General features: G+C 34.4%; 2 protein-coding genes across 7 annotated transcripts in view; both read left to right on the forward strand.

The window, feature by feature from the left end:
• Window positions 1–10,316, forward strand: part of LOC149788808 (uncharacterized) — a 108,739-nt gene extending 98,423 nt beyond the window's left edge. For 2 of the 5 annotated variants that reach the window (XM_089974931.1, XM_089974932.1), the window contains exons 16-17: window positions 1,448–2,020; window positions 8,006–10,316. In XM_089974931.1, coding sequence (XP_089831057.1) covers window positions 1,448–2,020; window positions 8,006–8,010 — 578 coding nt within the window. In that variant the 3' untranslated portion in view covers window positions 8,011–10,316. The remainder of the gene's footprint in view (window positions 1–1,447; window positions 2,021–8,005) is intronic. The other 3 variants (XR_016424250.1, XR_016424249.1, XR_016424248.1) reach the window with 3 other exon arrangements.
• LOC149788803 (enoyl-CoA hydratase domain-containing protein 3, mitochondrial-like) overlaps window positions 1–18,167 on the forward strand; it is a 433,692-nt gene that overhangs the window by 387,459 nt on the left and 28,066 nt on the right. The gene's annotated exons all lie outside the window — the stretch shown is intronic.

Genomic DNA, 18,167 nt, shown 5'->3' on the forward strand with positions numbered 1-18,167 from the left:
GACTCGTATTTTGTTTTCAATTGAAATTAAACTGGTTGGTCAAATAGTCCAGGTTTAATCCTTTACTGTGTTGTAGCTCTGATCAGTGATTACATTAAAAATCATACCAAGCTTGAGGCTGATTTAGTTTTTAACAAATAAACAGCGGTCAGCATTGCAAGTAAAAAGATTCACATTTGCAACCAAAAATTCAGTACAGAGAAAGAAAATTATCAAATCAACGGTAGAACGGCTTGAGGAACTATAATGTTTGACTTGAAAATTACAACAGCAACATCTATGGTACATTTGTGCAACACATGACAAATACCGAATAGTTGGAACATATAATTTAATTCATAATCTCTTTATGATTGCATAACCTTTAGTTTCTCCATTAATTCTTTACCTGTACATGTGGCTAGTGTGGCTTACATCCAATACTTTTTGTTACAAATTGCCTGTACATGTGATTAGTGTGGCATTCATCCAATACGATACTAGCGTTATAAATTACCTGTACATGCCAGTAAAGTGGCTCACAACTTACAATTAACAAGTATAATAAATTACATGTAAAATAAATTATATGTGCATGGGATTATGTGTGGCTCACAGCCAATAATTGACAAGAGTAATAAATTAAATGTACATGTGACTAATGTGTATCACAGCCTATAATTAACAAGTGCAACACTTTACCTTTACATGTGAATAGTGTTTCACAACATATGATTGATAAGTGCTATACATTACTTGCACGAGTGCTTCGTGTGGCTTACATCCCTTAATTACCAAGTGTAATAAATTACATGTACATGTACATGTGATTGCAATTAAAGTATGTTTCTGGAATAATGTGTAGATTGAAACAAATACAGAAATATTAGGTTGCTGTACACGTACTGTCATTGGAATTACTTTAAATACAGATATGGTTTTGTCATTGTTAATGTAAGAACTGTCAGTAGAATGATATTATTCTATAATAATGTAAAAACATAGTTTAGCATGCTACAGATTTTGAATGTATTAGTCAGTGTTAGTTAAGGCAGGATGCAATGACATTAGATTTAGCAAGCTTCACATAGCAAATTTTCGTGTCAGGCCTGAGGAATAAACAGATAATAATTGTTGACAGTTATGTTAAAAATATCTAAATAATATTGGTTTAACCTTCTGCCTTTTCTCTCATTACTTTTGAATGAGTTATAAAGAAAAAATGCTCTTTGTCACCAACTGTCATTAATTCTGCATACATTTTTGTCTTTGATTTGGCCAGGGCATTGACCAAATATTATACCTCAGTCAGCAAAAGTTCTAGAGGCCACTATACTTTTCAAGCTGGTTATCCTATGACAATTAAAGATTGATTGGTGCTTGCAACACTAAATTTGTAATGGCCACTAATGATATTTAGATAGAATTTTGTGGTACTGTTGTAGCAAAATGCATTTTTGAATTTCAGCTATCGAAGCTCAAACTTATGTTCCGCCAAGACCAAGTGAGCAAGCATATAAAACTTATATTTGGCAGAAAAATATTGAATCAAATGAGCGAATAGCATCAGTTGAATCAGTTCTGACTTCACTAGGGGAATGCCAAGTGTCTGTACAAAAGAGAGCCCTGCCACCAGGAAAGAAATACCACGTCTTTTTCAGTTACAGTAGCTCAGACATTCAGTGGGTGAAGGAAACTTTAGAGAGACTAGAAAAAGACCATGGGTTTGTTTGTTGTGAGTACGATCGAGACAATACTCCAGGAACACCATTATTGCAATTTGCTGCTGACAGCATTAGGAATGCCTACAAAACTGTAGTAATCATGACCAGGGAGGCCTTTCAGAGTGGTTTTGTTTTATATGAAATTGATATGGCGATCAATCAAGGGTTTGAAGAAAGGAGAAAATGTGTTGTCCCAGTTTTACTGAAGGACTGTGAAGTTCTACATCACATCAAGATCCTGAACTATGTTGATGCTCGGGATACCAACATGAGGGACACCTGGTGGCCCAAGTTATTGATGGAGCTGGAGGCACAAGGTAAGCATGTATCAGATTGATACATCATTTATACATTTCTCACATGAATAATCTAGCATTTCTAAAACATAAATTCCACGTAAAAATAAGAATCCATGTGAAATTTAGAGTCTCAACACTTTATACAAAAGATGCTCATCTGCCATAAAAACTCAATAAGACATTTTCCTGTGTTATTTATCAGTTGTCTTGCTAAGCATACACATAAATCAGCATGAGTAACGTAGAACAAAATGCCTTCTTTTAATTTTTATTAGGATATGACCTTAATAGATCGAAAACATTTCCAGGTATAGTATGCATCCTTTTAATGTGCTACAGATACATATACCTTTAAGCATTGAGACATACATGAATTTAAATACTTTTCATCATCAAGCAGCAGGTTTGATATTATTTTATACTGAATGAATATTTGGTAAAGAAAGACATGTTGTACTGATTATTGAGTTTTCATAGTTTCTTTTCATTTCAATTTCTGAAGTCCACTTTAAATAAATTACAGAATGCAGAATGCAGGAAAAAAGATAGAGAGGAAGAAAAATCTTTCAGGACTCCAAGTTGCAAGCATATTACTCAAATGTAGACTGAAAGATTTAACTGACGAGTTAATTTCATAATACAGCACCCCCCCCCCCCAAATGGTGACAAAGAGAGAAATCAAAGTTCATGCTCAAAGATATGATTCCCGTGCGTGACTCACACAAAATTGGAACGAATTAGCTCACTTAAAACCTCCTCCTAAGTCACGCATACAAAATAAGATGTATTGATGATATTTGTGTAGTTGTATATACATTTTAGTTGTTAAGATAAGTCGAACAAATATAAATCTAAAAGTAAATTCATATGTAATTGCATTTTGTTCACCATATCTCTTCCATTCCATGGTCTGAAGATATATGTTGATACAAATGGATACTTGGAAATTCCACTAATTTTGTATGACCGAAACACGAGTTCCCTAGATATGTTATGCAAGTGATTTACTTTAGTGTCATTGACGCATGCACGACAGTTTGGTCTCTTTCTGGACAGTGAAATCAACCATGAAGGGACGTAAAATTAGTGATTACTTTCAACTTAAAGTTAGTGAAGGAAGGAGTGTCGAAAGTAAACTGGAACAGCAATGTGAGATGCTTAGTTAGACTTGTTATAAAAAATAATAATAATCAAAACGTGATGCAGAGTTTCAGACTTCTTGATTGCCAGGGTATAAATAGTTACAAGACTTCTACAGTATAGGAGGTATAATTTAATAGTTTCAGATAATTTCAAGAAAGTTTCCGTTGTACTAAAATTAAAAGAAAAGGGAGACAAAACAGGCTAAATTAAAATACAGACAATTTAAAAGCAGAGTGATTTTTTTTTCTTCATCTTTCTCATTTCTTAACACTGCAGGATCGTGTCCTGCAAAACCTTATAACCCTTGCATACATGTTAGAATAAATTTAGTAAATAAAATCTAAAACTGAACGTAAGAAATAAATATATTTATTTGATCAAAATACCTGTTGGAACTAGGGCACTAATGGACTTAAAATGCTAATAGTTCAACACTAAATGGTAAATCTTGTATAGCCTGTAGAATGCTTATTCAAAAAAGTTAACTTTGACAGAGCGTTTGAAAAGCCTTATTTTGGAACAGAAATAATAAACAAAAATATCTATGAGCTATAAACTATTGTGCATAACAACTGAAAGGAACAGTTTTTAAACTTGTTCTAGCTTGCTAAGCAAGGCATGTATATCCTATCTCAGACAGCAGACTGAAATTGATTTCAGTACAGAATAATATTCATACACTCTATAAATTAAGCTTGTTAACAATTGACAGATTAATACATACTGAGGCAAGATCATTTTAAGATTTTAATTTCAATAGCGGTCTTAAAGAGTATAGCAGGAATAAAGACAGATGGATATTGAAATAGTTTTGTAAATATTGAAGTATGGCCATTTCTTCACCTTCATTTTGTTCTAACCACCTCCCCCTGATTTTTATTACAAGGATGTGGGATAAAGTCCAAGGAACATCTCTTATGTTGGACTGACAGATTAAGACCTATATTGATTTATTACAACAATATAGACCTAGATGTGTTATATTATGTTCTGGCAGATCAACTTAAATATTTACCTACAGCAGTGTAGATCTAGATCAAGGTCTGTGTTGACTTATTACAAAAGATCAAGGTCTATGTTATTTTATTACAACACTGTATATGATGTTTACCTAACACAGTGTAGTTGTAAATCAACAGTCACATATACTGCCAGATCAAGGTCTATGTTGATTGCTTACCACACTGCAGATATAGAACTGCTATCACAGTTTGTTCTGACATATCTAGGTGTATGATGTTCACTTACCATAGTGTAGACCTAACCCTATTCTGAAATGTAGTGGCAGATCAAATTCTGACTTAATGAGTTGCCACATTGTATGTTGACCTAGATTTTCTCTCACACACAGCACTGGTAGCTTAAGGTCTATATTGATTATATACAGAAATGTAGATATAGCTACGTGGACACATCAAATATTGGCAGGTCAAGGTCTATATTGATTACATACACAAATGTAGATCTAGCTCCATGGACACATTAAGTATTGGCAGGTCAAGGTCCATGCTATTTATTTAATGCATTGTAGGCGTAGATCTGCTGCTACACATTGCATTGACATGTCAAAATATATATTGTTATTATTACAGCATGGTTACAGCAAGCATGACTATGGACTGGTCTGTTCTAAAAAAACATTTTGGCATGATTAGGTCTGAGTAGTTGTCTGCAGTTAGGTCCAGATTGAAAGTAAGCATAGCTCATATATACATGCCTGCCTATGGATGTTTGGGGGTGTTTATGATATGTGCATCCTTGCTTTGTGTTCATGTGTTCATAGACATAGGTGTAATGCATCTGCTTGCTTCAGTATGTCTGTGTAGATATGATAAGTGAATCCTTGTTTTTATGTGTATATGTATATATGTAATGTACTTGCTTGCACTTGCATGTTTGTAGGCAGATCTGGCATATGCAGCATTGCCTCCATGTATATATGTGTGTATATAGATATAGTATGAGCATGCTTTTTCTTGGTGTGTATGTGTGTGGTAATATAGCATGGGCATTCTGGCCTCTGTGTGTGTGTAAATAGAGACAACATTTCCATGTTATGTTGCGTCTGTGTTTGTATATTGATATAACACCTGCACGATTGCCTCTGTATATGTAGATTGATATAACATCTACAAGGTTGCCTTTATGCCTGCATCTGTGCATGTCTATGTAGGTAGCTATACTGTATGCTTGCTTTCAACAGTGTATATGTTAGTATACAAAACAGGAGTTAGTAATATATATATTGTAGTTGTGTATATATGTGTTGGTTGCTAAAACTGTAAAGAAACAATCAATAAATGCTATATAGCATTTCTTCATGCTAAAATTTAGTTAGCATCTTTAAAAATTTGTCTCAAACAGTAGCATAACAGGCTTTTATAAGACAAAGATATACTGTAGAGATTCAAAAAAAGTAATTACCAATAAAAACCAACTTCCACTAGTATACATGTAAAGTTCATACCGTTATATTGCCATAGAAACAAACAAAATGTTGGACAGTAAATTAGGGCATATATCAAAGATGTCATCCCTATTTATTTTTAAAGTGCATACAAATTCATTATATTTGTTATATAATTTTCCCTCTTGCATTATATTTGATACACTTTATACAATGCTGGGGATCTATCCTTCCATTCATGAGTACAGAGAAAGATCAATACTGAGTAAACAATACTAGAAACTCCATCAAAAGAATGATTCATAAAGTATATCCATATATTGGACTTGCTACATTTACATTACAGTTTGAAATAGCCTAAGAAACAGGACAAAATAAACAAGTATATTGCTTAAAGCTATCCTTCTGACATTTGAAATCACTTCCAAGTTAGGGCCTCTTTCGTGCATGAATGACTCCTAAGTACTTTGCATTGCTGCTTCTTAAATTCAACCTTCCCAGTTTAAGAAAGCTTATCCAGAATGCCACCCATGGTTTCCGGTACTAATGGTCTGAAGAATTGTCCAAAAAGAGGTGCAGAAATTTTAAACAGCATAATAAGCTACTGCTACCCAACACCTCTGTAATACAAAGATTAATCTTTGGTATGTAATCAGTTTATAAAAGACGATATATTATATTAATTGATAGGACAAGACAAGGTGTCTGAGGTAACAGATTAAGAGGCAAAGCCATTCGTATACAGCATATTATGTGAAGGCCAGACAAAGTGATTGAAATAACAGTTGGTGTTTCCTTTCACAAACGCTTTACACATGAATGTAGTGTACAGGTATGAAGAAATGATACGCAATATGAGGTATTCTAGCATTCGTCTGTAAACAAGGCTAAGGGTCATAGAGCAGAAGAGGTTACGAGTTAGCAATTGGTCTGCCATCTGTAAAATGTCATCCAATGTTATTTTGTCTATAAACACATGTTTCGTATTGCTACTCCTTCGAAGCTGCTTGGAAGATTGACACAAAACTGTACACACACACATTCATCCTCAGGTCTAATTGGTTCTAAATAAAATAGTGATGTTCCACCATATAAGCCATATTTTAAATCTTGTTATCAGAACTATGTCTAGATGGATGTTATATCAAGATTGAATCTTTCTGCTACAAAACGTCTTATATTGTATAGTTGATTGTCAGTGGCCAACTTGGCAGTGATCTTGACATATTAAATTTCTCCTGAGCAGAAAATTGTATTCAACTGAGATTTTCACCAGAAGACTTCTTACAATATCTGGTTAGTTGTAAATTAAAATGGTACCGCATGCATGCCCATTAAGGCAACCAGTGTCGCCATCTTGAAAGTCTTTCTAACACTATCCCACTTCAATGGATTCATATATCAGGTGTTCATGTAAAAAACTTTGGATGAAATCTAGTTGATCCTAAATGACATTGGTGCTTATCTGATATCCAGTGTGGTCAAAACAGCAGAGATCTTGTAAAATGTTGTTACTCATGCATCTTCTGCATGGAAAGTCTGATGTGCATACGATTTCCACATGAAGACTTCTTAAAGTGTATTGTTAGTCTTAAATAAAAATTGTGCTGACCGGATATCCAATATAGCTGAAACAATGGCCATCTTGAAAACTTGTCACTGTGCCAGCTAGGTGGCAAGTCATATCAATATTGTTTTATGCTGTAAGATTGTTAACATGCCAACTCAGTCCTGGGTGAAACTGGTGATGAGCTGACATTCAGTATGGTCACCTTCTCATCCATCTTGAAAACTGTGTTATTTATGCTCTTTCAACTGGAAAGTCATGTCATCATGGGGTTGTTACCAGAAGATCACTTATAATATCCAGTTGAACATTAAAGAAAATGGTGTCAATCTGACCTCAAGTATGGCCAACACATCACCCATCTGGAAATTGTTATTGCTCCCACTCCCATTAGATGGAAAGTTCTACTGACATTTGGTATCTCATCTGAAGGTCTCTTAAGGCATCGAGTTCATTCTGAAAGAGAACCTAGCATCCAATTGTTGTTGTTGTAGGGTTTAACGCCATTTTTCAGCACACGCTAGGCTATATATGATGGCCAGAATTAATGGTAGAGGAAGAACCACGGAAATCCCCGGAAAGAACCAATGGCCCACGAGAAGCTACTGGCAAGCTTTCTCACATACCCACATTGGCCAAATCCGAGACTCGAACCCACGCAGGCAGAGGTTAGATGGCAGTGATCCGTAACGGAGAGTGCTTTAGACCACTCGGTCAACCTATCATCCAGAATGGCCACAATGTTGGTCATTTGAACATGAGTTAAAAGGAAATGATGGTTATATGGTATATGGGAAACCATGCATCTGGGAGTAATCAGTGGGGATTCTTCTCTTCCTCAAAGCAGGAATATAGTTTGATAACTAAATCTACATTTATCTTTCAGACTGAGTCATACAACAGACACAACAGGCAGTATCTAACAGTGGTGGACCTTGTACCAAAGAATTGTTTGAAACCATAAAGAGGAAACTAATCCATCTTGACTGGAAAGCTGTGGAAAATGTAATGAGCATGAAACTCTGTGTTCTCTTCCTGAAGCAAAAATAGTAACATGATAGTGATAATGCATTTTGGGTAATATTTGGGGTGGATTATGTCCGAAAGACAGAGATATCAGATCAATATCCAAGCTGTTTAGTTAGTACTGCTGACACTGGCAGATCAAGGTGTATACTATCCACTTGCTGAATTATAGACATAGTATTACTGTCATGTGCTACACTGCAAGATCACGCTATATTATATTTACATACTTATGTGTAGATCTTGATCTACTGACACATGCTAACAGGCAGATCAATGTCTCTGCTGTTTACTTAAAACAGTGTGGTCCTACATCTAGTTTCTCAGTGTTTTCCTCGAAAGGTATTGTTATGCTTTTTACAGAGACTTCATGCTGCATTTATCCCATGATATGACTTTTTGGGAAGCCACACCACACACAATTTGTAACAAAGTTGGATGTGGGTCTATTATCAATATTTTTTAAAATGTATGGCAGTAGTTTGTAAAAATGGGAGACAGATTATCCAAATGTGTCCCTGGGTAAGCCAAACAAAATAAACTGAGACTTAAAATATGCTGGGGATCTTCAATTTTTCATCACAACCCAATACGACCATTATTCCAAAGTTTCACTTGTGGTCCAAAGTGGAGGGTTTAATGTATATGTTTAATATCTTTTTGCTCTGGGACAGTCCATGTATATGATCTGCTAGCTTTACTGACCTTAAATAACTACGGAATAATGTAACAATTTTATATTTATTCTATACTAAGTTACACAGAGTTCCATTTATACTATAATCATGTACTATAATATACTCTGAATCAATTTTGACTATGATCATGCATTATTTGTATTCTTTAGATGATACTAAATCAGTGTTTGAGATAGCTCAGTCTGCAGTGAAGGGCATATAAGGCCAAATCAGTGTTTGAGATAGCTCAGTCTGCAGTGAAGGGTATATGAGGCATTAACAACTGAGATGAGTGTTGTGTAATGAGAGTTTGTTCATTCCACAGAAGTGTAAAAGAAGAAATTTAGCTGTATGTTCCGATTGATACAGTGTCACCAATAAATAAATAAATTTTACAATGAAAGATATACATGTTTATTTTCCTTTTGCTTATTTGTATTATCAAAGCAAAGTGTTTGCGAGGACGCTTCACATCAAGCAGAGGGTAATGTAACAGTCGGAGTTTTATAGTCTTTACTGTAATCGACAAAAGTTCGCGAAACACTATCATCAACGACACAAAAAACCACCAGAATTTCTACATACCATAACTGATGTGTGTTATTCAGCAAGTGCATTTTTCAAATAGGAAGAAAAGTAATCATCAATACAAATATAATGGTTGCTGGAAATATCAGCTCGTCACGGTGCTACTTAGTACTAATATTAGTACCCTTACTCGTACCTCGTGGACAGGGTACTAACATGAGCATATACGTGTTAATGGAGCAAGCCGGGTGTGATAATTATCCTGGAACTTTCTATCACGGAAGAAGGGCAAATTCTGTAATATCCGAATGAACGTCGCTTTCTGCTCCGGATACAATCTACGAAACATATCGTTATGTGTAATGAGATTCTTCTCTTCTCTACAGATCACCTTCATTCTCCTGGTCTCTGTATTAGCAATGTCAATGAAAGCCTGTCAATCTGTCTACTCCATGTGTAATTAATTCTTGGCAAGAAACGAGAATCAGACGAGAGTATTGATGAGCTACGCGAGAGCAGCGTTTCTGCACGGAAAGTACTAAAGGCTAAGCGTAGCCTTATGATAGAGAAACAAGAGAGCCTTAGCATTGAAGTTAAAGATATCCCTGACAGTTATACTTGCAGAATTAAGAGAGAAACGTTAGATGCCAAGATACGTGACTTAGATTGCAAGGGTAATTGGAAAGAGTTACTAGAAGAAGAATTTTTGATGGCTGTGCTGTACAAGATTATCAGCGTGGATATCTTTTCAGAGAATCCTACACGCGGGCTGCTTTGTCAATTAGTACTGGATTGCATAGATAAAAAATTCTTTGATGACTTTGTCAAGTACGAGTTTCATTGAAGACATTGAGCTATTATAGTGTTACATGTATTTACGCGTTAAACATTTGTATTTTTGAGCGATTAGCACACGCCACAGACTAGTGGCCTTATGTAATATTGAATAAATATTGTTATATTGTATATTGACTTTGTTATATTGTAAATAGTTAACGAGAATAGTGCAGTAGTGCAATAGGTAGTGCATTAATAGTTACAGGCATGATCTGATCTACTTGTGCCCTACTTATGTACATGTAATGACACTAATGCTATGCACTAAACGATTAGATCTAAATGAATCATGCCGGAGACTGACAAAGATTTCCGGCGGGTAAAAAAGCTTAAAACTGAAGGGTTAGCGAAACGTTGGAAAGTGACGGAAACTTACGAGAGACTAAAAGCCTAATAATAACACTGTAAACATATTCCTTGCATATAATCCAATAAATTGAGTAGTCCTCTTATTCAATACCGGAAGTATCGAAAATCATTCAAGAAATAATTGTAAAATCTTGTTTACCTTTTTTAGCCGATATTTTCGTTTAGATCGTCCGCCATATTATTTCAAATAATGATCACGTTCTCAGCCTCGTTTGCTTGGCGCCTTATTTGGAAATGTAAAGAAATCATAGTAAAAATTTGGCGCCGTTTGGGTCAGAAATTCTGCGCATTAAAAGTAAATACGGTTTATTGGCAACTTTGAAATTCCACCAAGAAGCGATTATTCTCACTTGATTGATAATAACACAGCGTAGAATATCCAAAATATGGTCTGGCAAGCCTTATGTAGAAAAGGGGTCACGGCGAGAGTCTCGCGTTATCTGTCATGGCGGACAGGATACGGTTAGAGTAACCATGCCAATTTATTTTATCGTGTAAGGGCTTAATAAATTCAAAATAAACCAAACTTCTTTCACAACATGATTATCCTTATGTAGTTGATTTCTACACTATCTGTTTTTCTCACTTTAGTGATTGTTTTTTTTTTTTTACTCTATTGCATGATATGGGATCAGTTCGTAGCCTCAACCACAACAAATCAAGTTGAGGCTACGACATCGTAGCTAGGTGCTACTATGTGTACATATACGTTGACCTACTGACGATTTCATAGGATGCATTTGCATATTTGGCATGATCAAGAGAAGTTTAATTGATTTGGGGTATTTGAGGAGATCATAATTGATTACAGGAGATGATATTTAATAGATGTCATCGATCCTTATATATAATACTGGGCTCCATTTGATCCATCACATGTAGCTTTTGTGGATCGCTGCCATTGCTGTTTACAATTCACTGAGCATGCGCAAGGTAGGTCCAGTCTAGTATACCTGTACGGAGAGCGATATGAGTTACCAAATTACGGTTCAGTGATGGATTTTGGATACATTTTCAATAAAGTATTTTTTAATTTTTTTGACGATAATTACAACAAATATATCATTTTGATTGGAAATAACCATTATTTTTGCGTAGATTTAAAGTCTCAAAACTAGTTGGGGTTTTCCAACAAGTTTTCAACTTCTCCAACATCCAACGCTTTTTCAACAGTATTCCAACTTTCAACGGTTTTCCAGCCAATTTCCAACTATATGGAATTTAAAGCCCGGGAAATTTTGAAGCCAGAGCCAGAACGCCGGTGTGAAAGCAAGGAAACAAGAGACCATCCAAAGCCCAAATTCGTTGGGTATGTACAGCAGTATGTAACATTCAGGTTTAAGAGTCAATATAGCAAGACATGGGTGTCTACGTTACTTTATTTTAGTTACTTATAAAATTTATTTAATATTTTTTTTGCAATTATATGTAATGCATCAACAATTTGGTATGTTAAATAGTTGTAAGATACTCATAGATAATGCTGTAATTTCAGTATTTAAGGTAGAACTTAAATCTCTTAGTATTCTAAAATAACAATTTCTTCACTTCTAATATTTCATCTAGGATCCATTTTCATGAGTTTGAAATATTGATATATGTGGAAGTTAGTTCCTGTTCTTTGAGAAGATTTGTTTGCAAATCCAAGTTGTGTAAGTGTAAAAGAGTTCGCCTTGACATGAGGATATACTGCAGTTAAAAAACTTTGTTTAGATGATCATTGGTGACGTTTTCTCACCACATATCAACCAGTTCTAATTAATCGTGTGTGGTTATTGAATGAGTCCAACTTCTCGTCACATATCACACTTTTGCTAATATTAATTGTGCGTGGTCATTGATCTAGCTTCTTTTCTCTTCACATACTTTTACAAGATTACATTATGTGATTATTAGATGAAAATAATTATCTCCTCATATCACACCTATTCAGTTCTATAAATACATGTGTGATCATTGAATGTATATATTTATCTTCACTTTCTTAGACTAAAACTCTTGATCTGATGCACTTACGTGCTTTCGTCGGGCAAAGTTAATCCTCCCACCACCACCGCATCCAACTTCAAGCAGTCGTCAGTGCCGACGCAGTCTAATCGAAACAACTCTTTTCTGTCGAGACAGTCATATGACAAGTTGTTTCCCTTGATCCAATGCAGTCCCGTTGATTCAAGTCCACATTATCTACTAGAACACTAAGTGATAAATGTCGTTTTCTTCCAAAGACTGTGTATTATATGAATAAAGACAAACTTCTCAATTGTACCCGCCCCCTTTTTCACAGCCAGTAATTAATAATAAGATGAGTAGGAGTCAAATCACTCAGATAAAGAAAGTTGGTGATATTTTCCCCTGTATAATGCAAGCAAGGATAAAGGTCAACGGTGTGAGAGGGATACCCGAATTCTAGACCTGATGCTAAAGTTTTCATCTTCATCATTGTAACGCGATTCTGGGAATCTACGTGATTGCTGGATATACATTATATTGCTATATCATGTCTCTGAATCTTACATCTTGAATAAATATGTTTAGTATGCATACAAAATTCTGACTCTGTCATTCTTTTAATCAAGTTTATTGCATAAGGTGCCTTTACCAAAAAAGTGTCAGTGGTGTCTAGGGTTGTCGAGATAGATAAATGAAGTACACAACGGCCAAAAACCGTTACATGTATTAGAAGTAGTTGTAGTTGTTACCATGATGAAGTTGTCTTTCTGTATTAGAAGTAGCTGTAGTTGTTACCGTAAAAAATTTGTCTTTCTGTATTATAATGTAAATGTATATTATGAAGGTCTGCCAGGTTAAGCATCTGAATGGCAGATATCACCGTGCCCATTCATATGTTAGACGGTGAGAGATATAGACTTCGCTTGTATAAAAGAATTGTTCAGTGTAACGTCTGCTATAAGTACTACTTATACTATTCAATCGTCTAGCATTTGGGTTGTACACGTTTTCAACACATGTTGTTTTGACATTTCGACAGTTTTCATTCTGTTATTCAACTCCTAATATGTTTTAATTTTTGGATTGTTGTATACTTCAGTGGTGGTCCTTTTCTTCAATGTCAAAACGTTATGGTCTATATAATTTAAAGTTTCCGACTACTTTTCTTTTGCTAAGTGAGCCTGAATGGTTTTCTGTTTGAGAAGTACCAGTCTGTACAGTTAAAGGTGGTCATTAGTGATAAACGCACGTATCTTATTGGGGGTCATATCTTTAGGGTCAGAATAATGCTTTAGAAATTGAACCCTATTTCATCCTTTTCTTCCCATTGCACTAAATAAAAACTGTTTCAATTTAAAGGGAAAATACGATTTGTCATAAAGGATACTGGCGACACTAGCTTGTACAGTCAAGGTCGCAGACGGATAAATCAGTGTTCATCAGCATTTTTCTTTCCACGGTATAACTTTGAAATGTTGAAAGTAAATTTTTAAAAAACGGTAAACATGTACATGGGCTTTTCAAAGTCACGGAAAAATGTATATATTTAATTATTTTCTTTATTTCTGAAAAATTTGCTGAGGTTTAGAAACGAAAATTGATGACATATTTTTCGTTATTTATGTGTTGGATTTGTTGATGTGATCATCACAATCCATTAATTGTTTTGCTTATTAGTATCTAGGAGATGATCGACCACGTTGGTATTGTAGGATCGAGTACTTAATAATATACAATATGAATTTAAGGGATGGTATAACATATACTTGAGGAGATTAATGAATAGAATAATACGAGACCCGTATATAAAATACAATTAATTTATCAATTTCATGAAAAAACGGGCACGCAGATAATTCGCTTTCTCTCAAAAATAGAGTTTCAAAATTTCGTTTAGCCGTTCTGATACTGATATAACAATTCTTATCATATGATTGAGTGACAGATTGAGCACGGATTGCCTGGAATGACATCTTCATCTAGTGCTTTTGGTCCTTCTCAGATTTATAGGAAAAAATCAGTCCTCAGTATACTTTATAAAAATCATTTAAGGCAAATCAATAACTTTTCACAATTCATATTCAGTAGTAACGCTTTCAGTCTTAGTACATGATTTCTTTTTCATACAGATTATTTAATCAAACACTGATTCATATATCAAAATACTATAAGACATTGTTACAATACGAATCATAAAACGTGTGCATTTATTATTTCTGAAGTCACGAAAAATTGAAGTATAAGCTTAAGTCACATTACATATTGATGGTTTGAACAGTGCAATCAATTTATGTTAAAATTACGGTAAAACAAGAATTCTTAATCTGGTATCTTGCCTAACATTCCAAAAGTACTAAAAACGTGCAGAACATTGCTTGTGAAAAACAATATTATGATCGATTCAGTTAAAGGCAAAAGCAATAGAACTTGTGCAGAACCACTAGAATCTGATAACTCTGCTGCAACTATCCTTCAGCTTTATAGTCCGCAACATCAGCATGACCAGGGACCAAACAACAGTATAAAGCGGGACTAGTAAGGCCTCAAAATCAATGTAACTAGGGACTTAAAGAGTTAATTTAAAGTAATCTAAGTTTTTGCATGAAGCATGAATAATTCAAGGAGCTAGAAACTGTAGCAGTTAAGACTGCCAGCAGTGAAAGCTGATGCAGATGAGATAACGTCACTTCAGCCTCCATGCTCCAAAACTTGTACTGCAGAGTCTTCCCATGGTTGAACACAAATTTGCAGAAGGCATAATTAGCAATGAAATACTTAATTATGACATTTTAAATATATCTTAATGTTCCAAAGAGCATTTCACATTCCTCATGAAAAATGTAAAGATTTTGGGTGTCCATGCACATATGCACATTATTATGACGTTGGAGGACAAACACACACACACATACACACTCCAAAATTTAAATACTTCATTTTCACATCGACTTTGTTATGGATCAGTGGTCTAGTATTCCTAACTTTATAAAAAGAAAACCAGTTCGAAGATAACTGTCAGTTTTCATTTCCAAATATTGCTTGTCAAGGTTTCAGCATTCATTAAAGTGTAACTCACATAGCACGATGGATAAATTAGGTATTTAATTATTTTATTATTTGAATAACATGTAGCATAAATCTATTGCAATTAAATAATGATTTGAAGCAGCATCAGCAGCCAAATCTTTATGGTTAAGACGTATATAAAATGTATCCATGTATCACGTGTTCATAATCCAACAAGGAAAAACATCAAACATTATAGTAGGAATTTGAAATTATTCTCAGATGAAACATGGTAGTATTACTGTTTAAGATGTTAGTGTCCATTATTATAAAGCAACAAAAGATGCATCGTTGTTTCATGTACCATTAAATTGGAATTACAACTTTAATAGGGTATATAATGTAGCTCGTGCAACAAGGACGGACAAACAAAATTGTATTTCTCTTTTTAAATTTGTAAGTTACTTGGGAGCCAGCAATTTGCAGGTTTGGTGCTGGAAGTAGCGACACTAAATACGTCATTATTTTGCTTTCAATTTCTTCACTGCCTCTTAACTTTCCAGCTTTCTTGAAAACAATTCTGCCTATCATAATTCTCATGTAATCTGAAACATAAATATTCATGTACAGTGTATTATTTCGATAGTATACTGGATTTGTAATGTTGTAATACATTTACTTCAGAATGTTGATATAGTTCAATATTTATATTCTGTTGCATTATTTGTATTTGCTATATATAGTATTAATTCTTTATGCAACTATTGGCTTTCATGTATGCTCAGTGGCATGCGAACCTACTTAGGGTGACTTCTTAACTAATCACTTGATTTTCCAAAAAATGTTGAACTAATATGTGGATGATTCAAAAGGAAATATGGGATAAAGGAAGTAAACAATCTTGTAGACTTGAATTCTAATTGATATGCAGCCATTATGGTATTAAATAGGAGGGATATTTCATTGTTTTATAGTAAGCTGAAAAAGCGCTGGGCGTGAATCACTTTCGGCTGCTGCGTTAATACATACAGCGTCATGTTAATACCCTATCCACAATGTAGGGGTACTAAAATTAGTAATAAAGTCACAATCGGACCCAGCGACTTCGTTCTAAGTTTTCGATAGTAACTGCGCATTAGTCACTCATAACTTGCACCAGCGTAAAGAAACAATTCCACACCTTTCCTCCATGGAACAAGAACATTACTTATTTTTAATGGTCACTTTTATGAAACCTTAATTTCATTCTTCCTGACTGGTACGATGTCCCAGACTATCCACAATGTTAATTGGTGAGAGTGTTATTATTAATTTCCCCATGAATCAAGCACGTTGTAGAGTTGTATGGGCATGCGATAAATAAAAATATCAATATAAGCGACAAATGGTATGTGGACCCAGTGAGGGCGTTGTAGTGAAGATTTCTCGCCCATGTAAGTAAACTGTATTGATACTTAATCATTTATTCACCATAATCAATTCATTATTTATATGTTGCTTTATATATGAACATTTAGCATTGACGAATTGGCTTCATTTCAAATCATCGTCTGAATATTTCTAATTTTTTTTAAGTTCGATTATTGAATTTGCACTGCATCCAAGATTACCATGAAATATCAAGTTGTAAATGTTCGCATTATAAACGAAAGTTTTATTCAAACAGTATTGATTTCACACCATTTGGACACCCATTCATTGAAAGTTATTCTCAGAGGAATCCGATTTATTGCATTCGTACATTATTTTACAAAATGCGTTATTGGATTACTTATTGCTCAAGATGTTTGCTGTCATTATAAAATGTTTTGCAAAAGACATACGTTTTCTGCTATTATAGACGGAGCAGAAGAAAAAAAAAAAGAGGTCAAATGTGAATTAGGCTTAGTCAGTTGATAGGATAACGTAAGTTCTCCGGACCTCCAACATCCAGGTTGTGTGAATGCTATATAAATATTTCTAAATACATGGAACGGAAACATGGTTTCCAAATTTAGAATAATAATCATGAACAGGAGTTTGTCTCCTCTACCTACTAAAAATACAGTATAATGTTAGGTAAGTCGATAAATGCACATACTTATAGCTCTCTATGGGCTATAAATAGTTTTCATTCATTGATTGGAAGTGAATGCTCACATTGTGCGAGACAACTGGAACCCCAGTCATTGATACTACTTTTTCGCCTTTTATGTATTATGCGATATTATTATTTGTGTGCTTGTGAACGAATCGTCTAGACATAAATGTCACAATATATGCATGGTTCTGCTGTAACGTACTTTGAATCTGGTTACGGTCTGTTTTGAATGAAGCCCGCATCCAGATTTACCTTGCACAGTTACAAATTAACTGAACATTATTACAGTTCTTTAAACCTTACAAATTTCAAACCAAACCTATTTCCTGCTCCAAAAACAGATTTTAATTTTTAAAAAAACTCAGCCATCAGTAATTAGAATATCCTGTTTATAGTGTACTGTATATCAATACCTAGCTACTTGTTTGTTACAATATATTTAAATAAATCGATTTTTGATTTCCATTTCTTTTTGGTGGTGGTGTTACGACACTTTATTCTTGAACTAGGTAACATAAATGAGCGAAAACAAACAAGTTTTGTCGAATTCAACAAATAATGTATTTTCCCTAGAA

Source organism: Sinohyriopsis cumingii, chromosome 11 (assembly GCF_028554795.1).
Source record: "Sinohyriopsis cumingii isolate HCF-2022 chromosome 11, ASM2855479v2, whole genome shotgun sequence".
NCBI classification, from domain to species: Eukaryota; Metazoa; Mollusca; class Bivalvia; order Unionida; family Unionidae; genus Sinohyriopsis; species Sinohyriopsis cumingii.